Here is an 18,262-nt window from a genome sequence, read left to right as displayed (position 1 = left end):
TTTAAAGACTTCTCTATGAAGAGAAATCTTAAAATTATAAAAAGTCCAACAAACTTTATATTAATAAAACTGTCTTGTATTCATAACAGTTCTGTAGAAAATAAGTCCAAAGCAGGAGCAGTAGAAAATACCATGGATTTAATTGGAAATAGAATGTTGATATTATGTTGATTTAAAATTTGTGTTTTACTGAGATTAAATGCTGTATTAATTATTTAAACAGTTTATTTTACACTGAGTAAACTAAAATAGTGGTGTTTGATATATACAATTATTATATGGCATTTTTCCAATCTTTTATAAACTTGCCAATAAGATTGATTCTACTTCTGAATACACCTATTTTCCCAAATCAGTTATTGTGTCATTTTTTTCCAGTATTTTACTAAAGACAATGACATTAATTAACTGAAGAAATATTTTAATTGATAAGTAACTGTTGCAAAACAAGTGCAGCTCAATTGCAATTTCTATTATACAAAGAAAAATTATCCCAGTTGTTTATCTGCTAGAGAATGACAAAATAACAATTATCAATCAAAAGTTCTAAGTCAATGGACGTTGTATCTTCACACATCCCCACTCCTGGTAAGCATCAAATCTTTGTCCTCAATTAATTGTAAAAGGCCTCTTTTTAGTTTTTTTTTATAATCTTCTCAAATTTTAGTTATATTTCCAGATTCCATAGTCCTGGAAAATTAGAAAAATGCTCATTATATACATAAGAATGAGTACCTAAACTAATCAACTATTTCAATTTCCCTTTTGTTATTGAACAATTTAAATCAAATTATACTGAATTAGATTTTTTTTCCAAAAAGGAGAGGATAGAATATTTGATAAAAGATAAAAGAAGGATGTGGGAAAATATACATACTTCACATTCTTGGATGAGAGGAACTTAGTTACCTGCTGGCATGCCAGCAACTGGAGAGAAGTCTCAATTTTTCCCACAGCAAACATCTCAAGTTGATCCATTAATGATGCAGGTAATGATCTTCCCTAGAACATTTCTTTAATTCAAGCATAAACTCAAAATCTCTCCTGCCCATTCAAACATTTTCAACATCTCAGGATAGTTTTCTGTTCCTCACAACAGGTGATTTGTATGAAATCTTATTCAATTTACTTGATTTGATTTCCATTTTGCCAAATGACAAAAGGCAAGATAATATATTATTATAACAAACAGAAGGGTAATTTAAATAGACATGAATACTAATATGATAGTATCTTAAATGTAATAGTTTCACTTTTATTTACTGTACTAACAAACAAAAATTTGAGGCCTACTGATTGCTCATACTATGCCTTATGCATCAGCTGAAATTCAAAAGTTATTTGAAGATGTAATGATTTATTTTATGCAGAAGAGACCCTAGTTTGAATACAGATTAGAGCTTTCTTTGCTATTTTATTATTAGCAATTCTTACAAAACATTGAGAAAATGGAGGAATAAATCACTGTGGCCAAATCATCCGTGTATCTGTCATTTCTTCACTGGAAGAAGAAAAGGCAGGGGGGAGACTGATAAAGAAATCCTTTCTTGATGTAACCTGAATATATTTAATCTTATATCGAATTTGTATAACCCACACATGATACAATGGAAGGGAAAAAGCCAGATGGCCGGAACCTATCACCTCTGAGAGGCACAGCCAGGAGATGAAAAGATCATAAAAATTCCACAGTGAGATGTGTCCTGGAAATCTCTGGAAAAGTTTGTTTTAAAAAGGGGGTGGGGGGAAATTAGGTATGCCCTGGGAAACTGTGAAAAAGATCGTTTCTACAGAAGGGGTGGAGGGGGGAATTAACATACTGGCTTTTGTTTCACCAAATACACATTGAGATAAGGGGTGGGGTTTCTAAACTCCCTTATCTATCCCTGTATGCCTGAGGGACCTCAGACGCTGCTTTGAACTCCTACATGAATTGTTTCATCTCAATAAAGGATTCCTTTTGATACATTTGGTGTTCAGAAGTTTATTCTTGTTAATTGAATGGGAAAAAGTTCTGTAGCCTGACATAAAGCAGTGTCTACAATAGAGATCAGCCCGGAGAGGAATTAAAAAAAAAAAAAAACCTTCACTCTACCGAGGGGACCCTGCAAAAAAGGAAAATGTCTGAGTACAGCAAGGACCAAGGGGAAGCCGAATGCTGGGGAGAAACATCGAGTTACCCAGCCAGATACTGACTCGGTGCACCCCATCAAAGATAGCGAAGCTGCCTACAAAACCTCCACAAAGCCCCAGTGGTCTGTAGGTGTCGGAAAGAGAGACAGCTGGGACAGAAGAACCAGGGAAGTAACCCTCACCCGGGGCAATCGTAAACCCATATGGAAATTGGAGCTGGAGGCCCTATTGGATCAGGAAGGATGGGGTGAGGAGCCACTGGCCGATGACCGACTGAGATGGTACATACATCACCTCATGAAGGAAGCCCTGGAGAACCCTGAGGTGAGGAATGCACCAGGATGCCAACGCAGGAGAGCGAGGGAACCAGAAAATGAGAGAACCCAAGCCGCCACCCCGGATTCAGCTGAGAATGATCGGGCAGCAGGACAAGCTGAAGAACCAGCAGCCATACCAGGTACCCGACCCCTAAACGCCCCAAAACAGGGGATTAACCCTGGCCAACCCAGAGACATACAATTGCAGAAGAAGGTCCCAACCCTGGGAGTAAAATTCGATGGGGACCCCCAGAAACTGGGATTTTTCCTGGCACCAGTCCTCACCTACATGCAAGAATATGGGCAGAATTTCCAAACCCAGGGATCCCGAGTACGAATCGTCACCCTGGCCCTTAAAGGGGCAGTAGCCAGATGGATGGTGACGCTCCACAATGTCAACGCTCCAGAATTAAGGAACCTCGTCCGCTTCATGCCGGCCCTATGCCACCACTTCAAAGACCCTCTCGCCGATAGAAAAGCCTGAGACCGCATCAGAGTTGTAAAGCAAGGCCGTCGCCCGGTAGCTGAATATACCGAGGAATTTCGTGACCTGGCTGGCCGAGTTGACTGGCCAGAGGATATCCTAGTCTATTGGTTCAAAGATGGACTAAATGACGACCTATATGCTGCCTGCCTGGCCCGTGGGGCCCCCAAACTCCTGCATGAATGGTACATCATAGCAGAGGAGGCAGAGATAGACATGACTCGTAACCGGTACTGCAGTGGCAAGTTTTGTAAAAGATCCCCATCCCTGGGGAAACGGGAAATTTTCAAACCCTAAACCACCATGACTCCAAGAACTTCTGGGTGCTTTAAGTATGAAAAGGAGGGACACCACGCAGCAGAATGCCGTTCAAAAACCCCTGCCAGAAAGCCAGACCACCCATCAGGGGGGAAACCTGGAACATCCAGCCCTCAAGGAAAGGAGACTGGCCTGAGACACTGAGTAGCTGTGGGATTCCGATCCCCCCCAATCCAGAGGAAGAATCGCCAATGCTCCAAGGGGACCTGAGCCAGTCCAAAAGCGATCCGGAAGACGACCCGCTGGTAAGCAACCCAATTGAACCAATCACTGTACCCCTAAGTGTTTATCCCCAGCCGAGGGAAGGGGGAGGAAGTTCCAGCGTTGCTGGATTCGGGATGCACCCGATGCCTAATAAATCCCTCCCTTGCAGAAAAATTGGGGATCCAACTGAAAGAAATGGAAAATCCCATCGCTTTCTGCCAATTAGATGGAACTATAGCGGTGGGGGGGGGGGGAGCCAGCTAGGTTTACCACAGAACCATTGAAAATAAGATTAGGGAACCATAGTGAGATGCTCACATTCATTGTAGCCCCAGGAATGGAAGAGCCGCTAGTCCTAGGTCTCACATGGCTGCAGAAATGGAATCCAAAAATAAATTGGAGGAGAGGAACCGTACAATTCCAGAGAGACATAGTATTTGGAAATAGCTCAGAGAAAAGCATAAAGAAAGGAACAGAGAACAGAGAGTCAGCCATGACTGGACAGTCGGTTGAGCCCATTAACATCTCCAATGAGTACCAGGATCTGGCCCAAGTATTTAGCAAGGAAGCTTGTGATGAACTCCCACCCCATCGAGCCACAGACTGCGCTATTGAAATTCTACCAGGGGCTAAATTCCCAAAACCACACATGTACTGCATGTCTCCCAGAGAACTAAAAGAACTCAGAGCATTTATTGACAAAAATTTAAAAAGGGGGTTTCATCGAACCCGCCCGACCAAAAATAGCTGCCCCAGTGTTATTCCGCGAAAAGAAAGATGGCTCCATGCGTCTGTGAGTGAATTACCAAAAATTAAACACAATTTGCATAGAGAATATGTATCCACTCCCCCTCATGAAGGACATGTTAGTCTACCACTCGAAAGGAAAAATGTTTTAAAAGTTAGACCTACGAGAAGCATATTACCGCATAAGAATAAAGGAAGGGGGGAATAAAGGAGAAGGGGATGAGTGGAAGACAGCTTTTAACACACCATTGGGATGCTACCAATTTAAAGTGCTCCCCTTTGGACTGCAAGGAGCGCCTGCCATGTTTATGCAATTGATCAATGAAACCCTTCATGAATTTTTATATAAAGGGGTTCTAGTGTATCTTGATGATATTTTAATCTACACGGAAATGATGGAAAAACACATCAAGCTACTCTGTGCAGTCCTCACAAAACTCTTAGATGCTAAACTATATGCAAAACTCTCTAAATGCGAATTTCACCAAGAAAAAATTGACTACTTGGGGTATAGAATATCCCACAAGGGAATAGAGATGGAAAGTACAGAAAGTAAAAGCAGTCATGGACTGGGACCCACCTCATACACGCAAGCAACTGCAAAGCTTCCTGGGGTTTGCGAACTTTTATCGCCAATTCATTCCAGCTTTTGCAAACATCGCCCTCCCTATCATGAACTTGCTAAAAATGAGGGGAGGGGGACCCAAACCAAGGCAACTCCTTATCTGGACAATGGAATGCCAAGCGGCATTTGAGAAACTCAAACGTCTATTCTCAGCAGAACCGGTCCTTAAGCACCCAGATCCCAAACAACCTTTTGTCATCCAAGCAGACGCTAGTGATGTTGCAGTTGGAGCAGTCCTCCTCCAAAAGAATGGAAGTGGACAATTACAACCATGCGCTTATACATTTAAGAAACTGATGGAAACTGAGCAAAGATGGGCTGTATGGGAGAAAGAGGCATATGCTGTGCGGTGGGCAATGCTCACATAGAGACATTTCCTGGAAAGAAACCAAATTCCCTTTGAAGTATGGACTGATCACAAAAATCTGGAAGCCCTGAGAAATCCACGGAAACTCTCTGAAAAACAAGCAAGGTGGGCTCAATACTTTAAACAATTTAATTTCACTCTCAAATATTTTCCTGGGGGAAAGAACTTCTTAGCAGATGCACTGTCCAGAAAACCCCAAAGTGCTGGAAATACTGTCATTTGGGTTGTAACTGCTCTTTTTTCCAAACAGGTTCACTTTATTCCATGCCAAAAGATTCCAACTGCCAAGGCATTGACAAAGATGTTCCTAATACACATTTATCGCCTTCATGGAGCTCACCAACGGATTATCTCAGATGGGGTGTTCAGTTCACATCCAAATTTTGGTGAGCGTTTTTAAACCTATTAGGCTCCACCCAAGGGTTGTCATCATCAAGTCACCCTGAAATGGATGGCTCAACGGAGAGAGTGAATAGCATATTAGAACAATATTTAAGATGTTTTATTAGTCACCAACAGGATAATTGGACTGACCTTCTTCTGTTTGCAGAGGTAGCATACAATAACTCAGTCCATAGTAGCACGGGGTTCACCCCATTCCAGGTAGCCACGGGCCAAGAATTCAACCCCATGCCGGAACTACCCACCAAAGATCCTGAAATCCCCTCCCTTAAGGAGTGGATGGATAACTTACAAGCCATGTGGCCAGTGGTAAGATTATCTTTACAGGAAGCTAGAGCAGTTTTCAAAACTCAAGCAGACAAAAAACGTTGCGAACCTAAACCTTTCAAGATTGGGGACCGTGTACATTTGTCCACAAAATTCTTAAAATCATTACAACCCTCTAAGAAATTAGCACCAAAATTCATTGGCCCTTTTCCCATCTCCAAAATTATTAACCCCGTGACAGTAGAGCTTCGACTTCCAAAAACACTTACACAGATTCTTCCAGTATTTCACTGTAGCTTGCTCAAACCAGCGATCACTTCAAACCTCAGACACCCCCACACACACCTCCAACCCCCATCATGGAACATGGGGAACAACATTTTGAAATTAAAGATATCCTTGATTCACACACCACAATATTTAGTAGCTTGGAAACACCTTCGTTCCTCAGAAAATGAGTGGGTAGCCAAACGACACGTAAAAGCACCCACATTACTACGAAAGTTCCACCTAAAATACCCTGATAAACCATCCTGAATTGCAAATATAATGCATGATTTTTTGTTTTTCCCAGGTAGACCTATCTGTTTTTTAAGGAGGGCAGGATGTCAGATCCGTGTATCTGTCATTTCTTCAGTGGAAGAAGGAAAGGGGGGTGGGAGACTAATAAAGAAATCCTTTCTTGATGTAACCTGAATATATTTAATCTTATATCGAATTTGTATAACCCATACATGATACAATGGAGGGAAAAAAGGCAGATGACCGGAACCTATCACCTCTGAGGGGCACAGCCAGGAGATGAGAAGATCATAAAAATTCCAGTGAGATGTGTCCTGGGAATCTCTGGAAAAGTTCATTCTAAAAAGGGGGTGGGGGGAAATTAGGTGTGCCCTGGGAAACTGTGAAAAAGATCGTTTCTACAGAAGGGATGGAGGGGGGAATTAACATACTGGCTTTTGTTTCACCAAATACAAATCGAGATAAGGGGAGGGGTTTCTAAACTCCCTTATCTATCCCTTTATGCCTGAGGGACCTCAGACACTGCTTTGAACTCCTACATGAATTGTCTCATCTCAATAAAGGATTCCTTTCAATACGTTTGGTGTTCAGAAGTTCATTCTTGTTAATTGAATGGGAAAAAGTTCTGTAGCCTGACAGGTGCGTTGGCTGGGAAGGACGGTTGCTGGAAGAGATCTGGTGTCCATCTGGGATTTTTACAACTTCCTGGCTTTTGACATCCAGATAACCAGCTCACTCCTTCTGAGTACCCACAATCTACTTTCGATCAGTGGTAAGCTGGAAGTTCCTCTTTGGGGAAATAGAGTAGTTAGTTAGGAAAGTTGCTGTGGTTTAGTTAGCTAGTTAAAGCCTGTCTCACAATGTGGCTGCAAGGGAAGGGTCACAACCAGACTTGCTTTAAAGACAGGTTTCTCTTTCTTTCTCCATTACCTGTCATGCCTCTTCGGGCAAAACAGTCAGGGCTGGTCCTGTGGCTGGGACCCTGGGAGGAGCTTATCCTCCTGGGAGCTGATCCCTTCCTTGTATTGGTAGTTGTGGTTGGGGTCGTGCCCCAGTGTGTTTTACTATACTTTGCCTTTCTATTTCATGCTTCCCCTTCATTGACAATTTGTGGTAAAGTTTAATCTTTTTTTGATATTTTATGCATTTAATTGATATGTCTATTTTCTGTGATTGTATGTTTTTTCCTGATGTTGCTACTATCACTGCCTTTTTGTTGGTTTTTTTTAGACACTGTATACATGTGTTTGCATTGATATTGTGAAGTGTTTCTTGAATCCCTTTGACCAGATCTTTCCCACAGCCTTATTGTATGGGCTGGGTGGGTTATTATTCACCCTGCCTTTTTTCCCCTAGGTGGTCATGTGTAGGTTTTGTGATTGTCACACTGATCATGCTTTGTTTTTTTGTTTTTAATGGCTCCTGTGATGAGATTTCTGAACATATGCCTCTTGATTATTTTGTTACTGCTTCAACTTTTCTCTTGATAAAGGTTATGCCTCAATGTAACTGGAGCATGCCTCTGTCAGAGTTCTTTTTGCCTTCTCATCTATCATCTATTGACTTCTTTATTTCAAATTGTTTACGTCTTTACACTATGCTCAATTTGTTATGTTGGCTTATTTTTCTCTTCCTTATTGTCATTTAGTATTCTTTATGATACTGCCTAAGTTAATTGGAGGAAGCTTAACCTTGCTGCTAGGATTGAGTTTTCCATTCCTTCTTTTGTCAGAATTGCTATTTTTAATCCTGGGTGCTTTTTCCTTTGGCACTATGATTTTTCTTTACCTGACTTTTTTTTTCTTTTTTCTGTCCTTACTTGCTATCAAATTATTATTAGTGTCTTTTAGTTTGCTTTTATATGTGTCTATATCCCAACTTAATTACTTCCTGCCATGTCGCCCCTTTTTCCTGTAGATAAGAGTCAGCTTGTTTGCTGAAAGGGTGCATTGTTTTATTTCCTATGCCTGCTACCTTTCCCGTAGATAAGGGTTGGCTCTCTTGCCAAGGTAGCATGTCTTTCTCCTTAATTTTTCTTTGGGAAGGAATTGATCTTTTCCATAACATAAGGACTGCCTATGTTGGCAGGGTTCAATTCCCTTCCATTTCCCTGAGATGGCTGGTTCCCTGGGCTGTCTTAGGGGAGGAAGAAAAAAAACCAGAAAAAGAAAGGAAACCCAATGTAAAGTACCTGCCCTTAGATCGGCAAGCAAATACTAATAGAAATACAATGAGATCAAGTTTGTTTGCATCAATGTGTTGCCATTAGGGTGCAAGCAGAGTGTGATCAGTGTATGAAGGAGATGCTGAGCATCAATGTAATCACAAGCATCTGAGCCAGACCACTTTTTCGTAGATAAGGCCTTTTTCCATTGGCCTGTTGTCTAGAATTACATTTATTATTCATATAGTTAATGTGTGTTGCCCTTTTCTCATCTCCCCTCCCCATCTCATTTTCTGTTGGATGTTCTTGCTTTGTGATGGCTCTCGGTCTAGGATGGTTATATCTATGATTTGGTCACCATGTAAACTTTTGCCCAACTTTTGGATCTTTCAGTGTAAAATCTGTAGACATGAAAAAATTTAATTGCTTTCTAGTTTATTTGTAAGCTGTGAGCCCACTATCATTGTGAGCTATACTAATAGACTTTACTGTGAATGTGACTCCATTCAAAGAGGAAGTCTTGTGTGTGTGTGTGTTTGGATAAAGTTAGGGAAAAAACAGCAGTTGCAAATTTAAACTGTGTAAATTATGACTAAAGGAATCTGGGCTTTTTTTAAAAAAAGGGTGGGGGGGACATGCATAAAGAAATGATGCAATCTTTTTACCCATTTGGATTATAGAATTCATTATGTAATTTGTAATTTTTTAGGCGTGTTCAGTGATGAGGGAGGAACAATTTAGCAATGTAATCTTTAATCTGATTTCTTTCCTGATTTCTTTCCCTCCCCCAATTATAACTTTACCTTGGCTTTTCACTTCACAACAACAAAATAGCTGTCTCTATTTCTCTTGTCAGTAAATCACTGCATTTTACCATGAATTTCTCTCACGCCCATAGAACTTTTCTCATTTCTTTTCCTTGAAAAACAATTGCTATTGCCTTTCCACTGACTGTATTACATCCTTGGTTTGGAGATTTGGGCAGAAATGATTTAACACCATTATAAGTAATGTTAAGGAGTGCCTAAACCAAATAATATCAGTGTCCTCTGTTCCAGATGCTATTATGCTTCTGTTCCATGAAAAAGTGCATTTAATCAGGATAAAATAGGCATAGAGGATAGTGGCATATGGTGTACATGCAATGAGGTTGATGGGAAAGGTGGAGAGTGTTTATCAAATGCAGGACCTGGATGAAAATTAAATCAAGGATCTCCAATAAAGAATGCTGAGTATGTTAAAGATCTGTTGGATGCACTGCACCTGCCCTCTCAAGTTGCTGTTGTGAAATGCCTCGTCCATCTTCTGTTCCTGCTTCTCTTGGTCATCTCACAGATGCACAGGCCTCTGCTCCTGCCTCTGAACACCATGTATGGTGCAACTCTGACTGTACTGTTGATTCTACAGGGGTGTGGCATCATCTAGACAGCCACCCTATTTGCACAGGCTCTCTTTTGTCCTATCTTGTTCGTCTCCAACATGGCCCTGCCCATGTTGGCCAGGAGGGAGTGTCTTCTGCTAAACATAAAAACGGTTTGCTCCTGGATTTCATGTTCTGGCTAAACATTTTTGCTCTACCTGTACCCTCGGGTCTCCTCCATCTGTGGTGAACCTGGCTGACATACAAGCCTTGGACAGTATCATGTTAGACTATTGCCATGTCTTTGTCACAACCTTAAAGATGTGTCATTCACAGGTTGCCGCTGCACTCCCCAAAGAGACTCTACATCCTTGCCACACGTTGCCACCTGGCAATTGGGACTGGTGAAGGTATTTCAATGAAGGAATTGCCTGGCTCCTCGTTGGAAGGGTCCATTCCATTCCAGATCATCTTGACCACCAATACTGCTGTCAACATCTAGCCTCCTGGGTGCATGCTTTGCACTGTAAGAAGGTACCAGCCCCAGACAAGGAAGCCACTCAGCTCAGGTCACCTGAGTGCTACAAGGCAAGGACTGAAGCTTTGCCCAACAGGGAGACAAGTGCTAGTAACCTCTGCTCCCGCTCTCCATGCAAACTTCACCCAAATCCACGCCAGCATCAAGTTACAAAAGACCAGCTTCATGGCAGCCCAGTGATGACTGCAAGAAACAGCCTGCAGTCTAGACCATTGCTGCATTCCTCCTCTTCAGTACCATGCTGTATTTAGGGTTGCATGTCCCACCATTCAAATGGTTCAGCCTGTCTATCCCCTTTATATATTTGCCTTGCTAAAATTCCTTTTAATCAATGTAGGTGTCCTCCTTCATCTCAAATGAAGGATTTTGGTTTATTTCACTTACTTCCATAATTGAGATAACGTAGCTTATGTGCAGATATTGCTTTGTATGTTTCATTTTGTGTTGTTCTTATGAACAAGAAGTGACGATTGTGAGAATCAAAGATATAGCTTATTGATCTATTAGATTCAATAAGCCTATGGATGATAGCAGGCCCCAGAAGAAAGAGACATGAACCAAAGTTTTCAGCCAGGAAGGTTTCAAAATATACCAGAACTATTTGTAATCCTGCTGAGCTGTTGCTAACTGTGAAAACATATTTTTGCAAACTATGAACTTGGATGGATAAGTTTAAAACAGGAAGAATGAAACTGTTGGAAATGAGGAACTGAAAGTAATGTACATAGGTGTTTAAGGAAAGTGACAGTGAAGTTGTGAAGTGTGTATGTGGTTAGAAGAAAAGTATAAAGGATAGGGTTGGAGATCAGCTCGGGGCCCTTTGATTTATGGCAGTCCTTACAGGACCTGCTATGTGTCATTGGACCCCATTGCAATGGCTTATTAATGTAAGTGTATTACTGCTATTGTATCTTTTATATCTATTCAGTTCATGTGCCAAATTATTAGAAACAATCAACCTCTGATCTTAAAGTAAGAATTTTTGTTTGTGTTGCTGTCTGTTTCCTATTGATATTTTTATGACATCATCAACTATAATGCAAAAAGTGCTGCAATCTATGCAAAACTCTATATTACAAAGATAGAAAAACTATAAACATAAAATGGCGTATGACTTGGAAATACTTCTAATTACATTAAGATATAGTAAACTGAACATTTTCTAAGAATACTAATAAAAACAAAAGAGAGATACAACTTGTTTGGTTTACAGTAATTTCAGTTTATAATCCAATATTCATAAGACTGAAATACAGATATATTACTTTGTTTGGACCTCTTCCAATTATTTAAAAATACCCAGCAATTTATAAGTTACTGAAGTAATGTATCATAAAGTGACTTACCTTAGTAGCAGTTTGGCCACGTAAACTCATAATTGCCAAAGCTGTATTTTATAAAATAACATTTGTATTGGTAAATTGACGCATTTATTAAAACATAGCCTCAATTTGAAACTGAGTATATGCAAAAATGAAAGTGCCATTTCAATAATAGCCCAAAGTATACTTGTGCAATCTACCTGTACATTTTATGTCTTTTCTGATTGCATAGTATGTACAATGCAAGGGAGGGAAAACAATCTAGTCTTCTACCTACTGTATTTTCTGACTTCTGATCCTTTTATTTTTAGTATCAGATTATCCAGTGGAAGGTAGATATCTATAAAAAGTAGGGTCTCACTCTCTTTCCACATGAGTAGGATAAACAGCTACAAAGCTACCATATCATTTCTAATGTTCCCATGTGCTACACAATAAAAAATCCAGTAAGCTCACAAAGTATGTCCAACCATTTTTACCACAATCATAAGTCAAGTCACCATGGTCATAATTAAGTCATAAGTGCAAAGCTAGCTTAACCAATGGCAAATCATGATCACATGACAATGGGTGCTGCAAATGGTTATAAATAGGAGCTGGCTATTAAGTGTCCAAATTGTGGTCATGTGACCACAGGAAGAAGGTGGAAGTCATACATTCGAATTCAGGCCATAACAGACTTTTTCATAGGCTGTTGTTAATTCAAAGCCATTGTTAAATAAACAGTTATAAGTTAAGGGCAACTTGTAGTGTAGCTTTATTGTTTAGAATCACAGAACGCAAAGTTTGGAAAGAACTATGGAAATTATCTTTTAACCACTGCCCAGAACAGGATTCCATTACTGCATCATGACCAACAGATGACTCTCCAGACTCCGTTTAAATACCTTAATTGAAAGAGAAGATCCATTCCCACCCCATTCCTTTGCCAAACAGTGTTTGCTGTTACAGAGTTTTTCTTGATGCCTAACTAAAATTTACTTTCTTATAATTTAAATCTATTGTTTCTTATCCTACATTATGTAAAGGTTGTCTACATGACACTCTTTCAGATACATTAAATCAGCTGTCACACCGCTGGGGCTTTGGTTTCAAAGGCCATTGCCACCATCCTTCAGCTTGTCAGATGAGGGCTCTCAGTCCCACCGGCTCACTGCAGGCTGCCGGTGCGTCAGCTCCACCAGAATTTTTGGGTGGATGTCCAGCTGCTGGGCTTCCCCTGTCGCTAGCATGGTCACCAACGCCATCACTGGGATCACCTCAGGTTCACCAGTCTCAGCTCCCCTCGAGATGCCTTCTGTCATCACCCCCTGTGGTTTTCCAACCTTCACGGTCAATATCGGGTGGTTGGCCGGGTCTTAAGGGTCCCAGGTGAATTTTGGTAGATTGAACAGAGCTAGCTTGATGTCATCGTTCCAAGTAATGAACTCCAGGAAGTCAGGATTCTGACACTTTGTTCAGGTTCAAGATATCCTTTATTGAGTACATCATATCGACACTTAGAAAGGTGAAGCTAACTCTAAATTATTCCTGCACTGAGGGATAGTTAAAAGAATGAGACATCCCCACCCCCACCCCTTTGTCTCTCAGGCCAATCAGTCCAGATGCAGGTTCCCGCTCAACTCCAACAAGTGTCCGTTGAAATGACCTTGGTTCACACACTGGCCGGTAAATATTATGGCTAGCCAGTTAAGGCACAACATTCCTGAGTCCCCCTCCCCCATGCTCTCCCTTGTGCCCCTTGAATGGTAACCAAGAAATGAAGCAGAGGTAAGCATGGCTTCAGCTGAAGTCATTTTGCAGGTTGACAGTTAAATCCTTAGCAGACTTTTTTTTATTATAAATTCTCGGGTAAAACCAAAATGAAATTCATTACAGCCATGTATGCATATAATAACAATTATTAAAGCATATCATAATTGCCATAAGGCACATCATGTACATTGACTATGCTGTTCTATTTTCTAATAATCGTGTATTATTTGGATTATTTTACACTGATTTTTAACAATCTATATGTTTACTGAATGCAAATATAAAAGGTGTCTAAATAATATTAAATGGTAACCCAACTCTGAAGGATACCCTCAACTTGGTGCTCTCCAGTGTATTTGGTTACTAAAACAACTCCCATCAATCAAGAGTATATTGAATTAGAATTGGATGTGAATTATGTAGATTAACTAGCAATATTTATGCTACTCCTGTGCAAGTCTTGTTCCTCACACTGCTGAGTCTAAAACATTTGGAGGCATCAACTTGGGAAGGCTGCGTTTAGGGCATTGTGGCAATGAATGTAGTTGGTCAAATGTTTCAGGGAATTATACAGCGAGGACACATTAGAAAGAGCACCAAGGGATCTGGTTCTATATAGACCGGTTACTAACTAACTGCACTACATCATCTATTTTATGATGAAATGGAGGTAGGAAGCCATAATTTACAAGTTTATTCTAGACATGTTAATATATATGACAGGTCAGGTTTAAAAATTAATTAATATGATATGGAATTATACTTCAAAATAGGGAATGTTATATTTTATGAAGAATTCTCGTTCTAATGACCAAGGACATTTGGTGAGATTTATCCTACATAGATGGAAAGAAACTCACATTTTAGATGTTTAAGAGTAGATTCAAGGGATGAGGGTTTTTTTTTAATCAATTTTATATATATATATATATATATATATATATATATATATATATATATATATATACACACACACACACACACACACACACACACACACACACACACACACACACACACTGTGGGTGTCTGTGGGTGTGTCACACAGTGAACACACACACTCATTAAAGCAGGTATTGTATACAGACATTATACTATAGCTTTCTGAAAAATTATTTCTAGTCTCCAGGATTACTTTAGCGTCAAGTAATGTGGTAAAACATTGTTCCAAAACTCGTGTATGTTTTGAAATCCATTCACGGCTTGTTTCAGTGGTCTTTTTTCTTTAATGTTTTTTATTTTGCTGCTTGTATTTTGATTTTTCCTTTTATTATTTTCTTTATGTTTTTGATCTTTGGGGCTTTTGCCTACTTTTTCTTCCTTTCCACACTCAACAATTTCTTTCTCCTCTTCTTTTTCCTCCTCCTCCTCTTCTTTGTCTTCCAACTCCTCATTCTCGTCCTCTTCTTCCTCCTCCTCCTCTTCTTCTTCCTCCTCCTCTTTTTTCTCTTCCTCCTCCTCCTCCTCTTTGTCCTCCAACTCCTCATTCTTGTCCTCTTCTTCTTTCTCCTCCTTCTCTTCTTCTTTCTCCTCCTCCTCACCTTCTTTTTCCTCTTCTTTCTCCTCTTCTTCTTCTTCTTTCTCCTCCTCCTCCCCCTCCTTCTCACTTTGTTCTTCTTTCCCTTCGTAAATTTTTGGGTCATTTCCTACTTCATTGTCTCCCTCTTCCTCATCTTCTTTCTCTTCTCCGCATCCCACACTTCCTTCATCTACTTCTCTTTCAATTTCTCCCTCTTGCTTTTCTTGTCCTTCTTCCTCTCTTTCAGTCTCTTCCTGATCCTGTTCTTCAAGTTCCTCTTCCTTTGTGCTGTTCTTCATCACCATAGTTTCACCACTTTCCTCTCCATCTTCAAATTCCTCATAATTTTGCTGATTGTCCTTTTCTACTTCTCCCTCTTTTCTATTTTCTTTCTCATCTTCCACATCTTCATTATCCTTTTCCTTCTCTATTTTTTTCATTTTGTCCTTAATTTGGTCATTCTTGATGTTAGGTTTTTTCCCCTTTTCTGGCTCATATATGTCTCTTTCCTCTAACTCTTGCAGTTTATTATCTGAGTCATCTTTCTTTTGTCTTATCTGAAAGTTATCCTCTTCCTCCAGATTCTGCTCATTTTCTGTTTCAGGTTGTAATTCATCATTTTCGCTTTCTCCTTCATCACATTTGATGTCTATCATAACATCCACCATGCATTCACCTGCTTCATTTTCAACTTCCTGTTCTTCAGATTTTTCTTCGCTGTCACTGTCTTTTTCTTGTGCGCCATCTTTTCTTTCAGTCTCTTCCACACTTACTTCATCTTCTTTATTGCCTTGGTCATTTTCTGGATTTTCTTCCGGGGTATCCTTCTCTGATGTATCATCCATATTTTTCTTTTCATTTTGCATATTGTTAACATTTAAATTTCTCTTTTCTTTATAATCAGCTTGATTGCTTTCCCATTTATTATTTCTGTCTTCTATACGTGTTTCAGTAGTTGTCACATTTTCAAAATTAAATTGGTTTATCTCAAAAATATACATTGCTGACTTCTTTATCATTTCCTGACTTAAGAAAGATGGCATTCTTACTACTAATTGTTCTGTAATTCTTTCTTTGTGATTATATTCTTTTTGTTTTTCACTATTGTTATTACCTTGCATAATATATTGATCAGGTTTAGCTTCTACTTTATTTTTCTGATGATCTTCATGTTGTTTTTCCAGCTGATCGTTACTAGAATGGCTGCACAGCACTTCTTGCTGAGTTGGCCCAGAATTTATTTTGTCAATATTTTTCTTTTTTGTCACTTTAAATGCTTCTTTTACAGTTTGTTGAGTATCATAATTTAATGCAATAATAGAAAGCTCTTCAGATTTATTTCCTGAACACTTTTTATAAGGCTTAACTTTCTGCACAAAAGCATTGTAGCTATTTTTTTTAGTACAGGAATCTTTTTCAAAACTTTTTGAAGCCAAAGACTCCAAATGAGAAGATGATTTTCCAGACTCTAAGCTGTCCTGAAACTGGGTACGATCGGATTTTTTCAACCCACCCTTACCATAAATTTTCAGTTTCATATTCTTACTTTTCTTCTAATCCATGTGAGAAGCAAGAAAAAAAGAAAAAAAAGAAGAGAATTAAGAACAAAGTAAGGGCAAATAAAAAGGCACCAGAAGATGAAAATTGCAGACAATAAAAGAATGAAGAACAGACTTAAATATAGCAAAAGCAAAAAATTAAAACAGTAACACTAACATCTAAAAAAGCACGAACCACTTTAGACACCCTTACACTCTTTTCTCTGCTTCAGGTTTCTATGTTTTATACAATAATAGGCTTTTGCATGTTAACAGAATCAACATAACAGGGTAAATCAAGTTATAGAAATTATAATGGAATGAAGCATTTGACCTGTCCTGGAGGCAAGATAAGTGCTTTTGTGCAAACAGAAATATATTTTCACCAAATACCTTTAGTTTTATCATTATAATCCTCATGTCATATTACAGATGGTCCTCAATTAATAACCAAAATTGGGACTGGAAGCTCAGCTGTTGAGCAAAATGGTTGTTAAACAAGTCGCCCACCTGACTGCTTCATGAATGACTGCAAACTGGCACACTTGAACTTCTGAGTCATTAAATGGAGTTAAAACAGTTGCCTGCTAAGCTCAGCTCTCATCCGTACACAGAAGGAAATTGCTCTGGTGGGCTGCCAGCTGGGATGTTCAGGACATGAGTTCCATTTCTCACCCCTGCTAGAGTTCGTCTCCCCTCCATGGATGGAAGAGAATTGTTTTGGTAGGCAGTCCACCAGATCTCTTCCATGCACAGAGGAGAAACAAACTCCTGCAGGGTGGAGAAACCATTCAGATACTGAAGATCCTAGCTCTCTCCCTACAGCCCACTGCAGAAGTTTATCTCCCTTCTTATGTGGAGAACTCCTTTGAAGGGCTGTCAAAATGGAGCTCAGGTCTTTAGGATTTGACTTCTGTTTCTGCAACCTAACAGTGGAAGTATGGAAGTCCCCTTGGTAGTAGCCCTTTTGCCTTCAGAACTGCTTGCCAGCATGGAGCCTCATTTTCCATAGCAGGTAGCAGCAGCTTGCAACCTTTCCTGTCTGCAGGATGTGTGTTTGTGTGGGTATATATATGATATTTTATGATAGCCAGAAGTACTTTATGGGCTGTGAAGCACTTTTTAATCATAATTTGTAATAGCTGTTAAAACAAACAGTCAAAACTGGAGAACTACTTGTAAGTATGTTCCACACTTCTTTAAATAGTTTTCATTAATCTACAAAATAGTTGTAAAATTCAGGATTATAAAACATTCCAATCTGCTTGCTTATTTTTCAGATTACATTTACATTAACATGATACAATTGCCAATTCTGATTTTCAGTTTTAAAATATACTTGTCTTATTTGTCAGCTGCATTGCTCTAGCATGCATATATACAGTTTCTGCACAAAAGAACTTTATTTTATTGCATGTAAAGAATGCAAATATTTTTATTGAATGTAAAGCATGTAAATTCAGCAAGGTGGCTTCCAATAGTGGGAGAATTCCATGTTTGTAAGATAATCAATTAGATTACGACACTGATCTAGGATTTAGGAGTTAAGATACATTAAAAAGTTATTAGTGTGTATACTCTTCTCCCCATCCTCTGCCCTATACAAAGGTACTTTCCATTATGAAACTAAGTAAAATAATACTTTTGAGAACAAGGCCATTTAAAGTTTTAACAGTACTA

General features: G+C 39.4%; 1 protein-coding gene across 8 annotated transcripts in view; it reads right to left on the bottom strand.

The window, feature by feature from the left end:
- Positions 1-18,262, bottom strand: part of RPGR (retinitis pigmentosa GTPase regulator) — an 86,519-nt gene that overhangs the window by 12,833 nt on the left and 55,424 nt on the right. For 5 of the 8 annotated variants that reach the window (XM_087966829.1, XM_087966830.1, XM_087966832.1 and 2 more), the window contains one exon: positions 14,529-16,597. The exons of the other annotated variants lie outside the window; for them this stretch is intronic. In XM_087966829.1, the coding sequence (XP_087822955.1) occupies positions 14,657-16,597 (1,941 nt within the window). In that variant the 3' untranslated portion in view covers positions 14,529-14,656. Of the gene's footprint in view, positions 1-14,528; positions 16,598-18,262 lie in introns of those variants that run through there. 8 annotated transcript variants of the gene reach the window in all.

This window comes from Notechis scutatus, chromosome 5 (assembly GCF_049901735.1).
Source record: "Notechis scutatus isolate UNSWTSFEM ecotype Mainland chromosome 5, rNotScu1.2, whole genome shotgun sequence".
NCBI classification, from domain to species: Eukaryota; Metazoa; Chordata; class Lepidosauria; order Squamata; family Elapidae; genus Notechis; species Notechis scutatus.
This window is presented reverse-complemented; position numbering and strand designations above follow the sequence as displayed.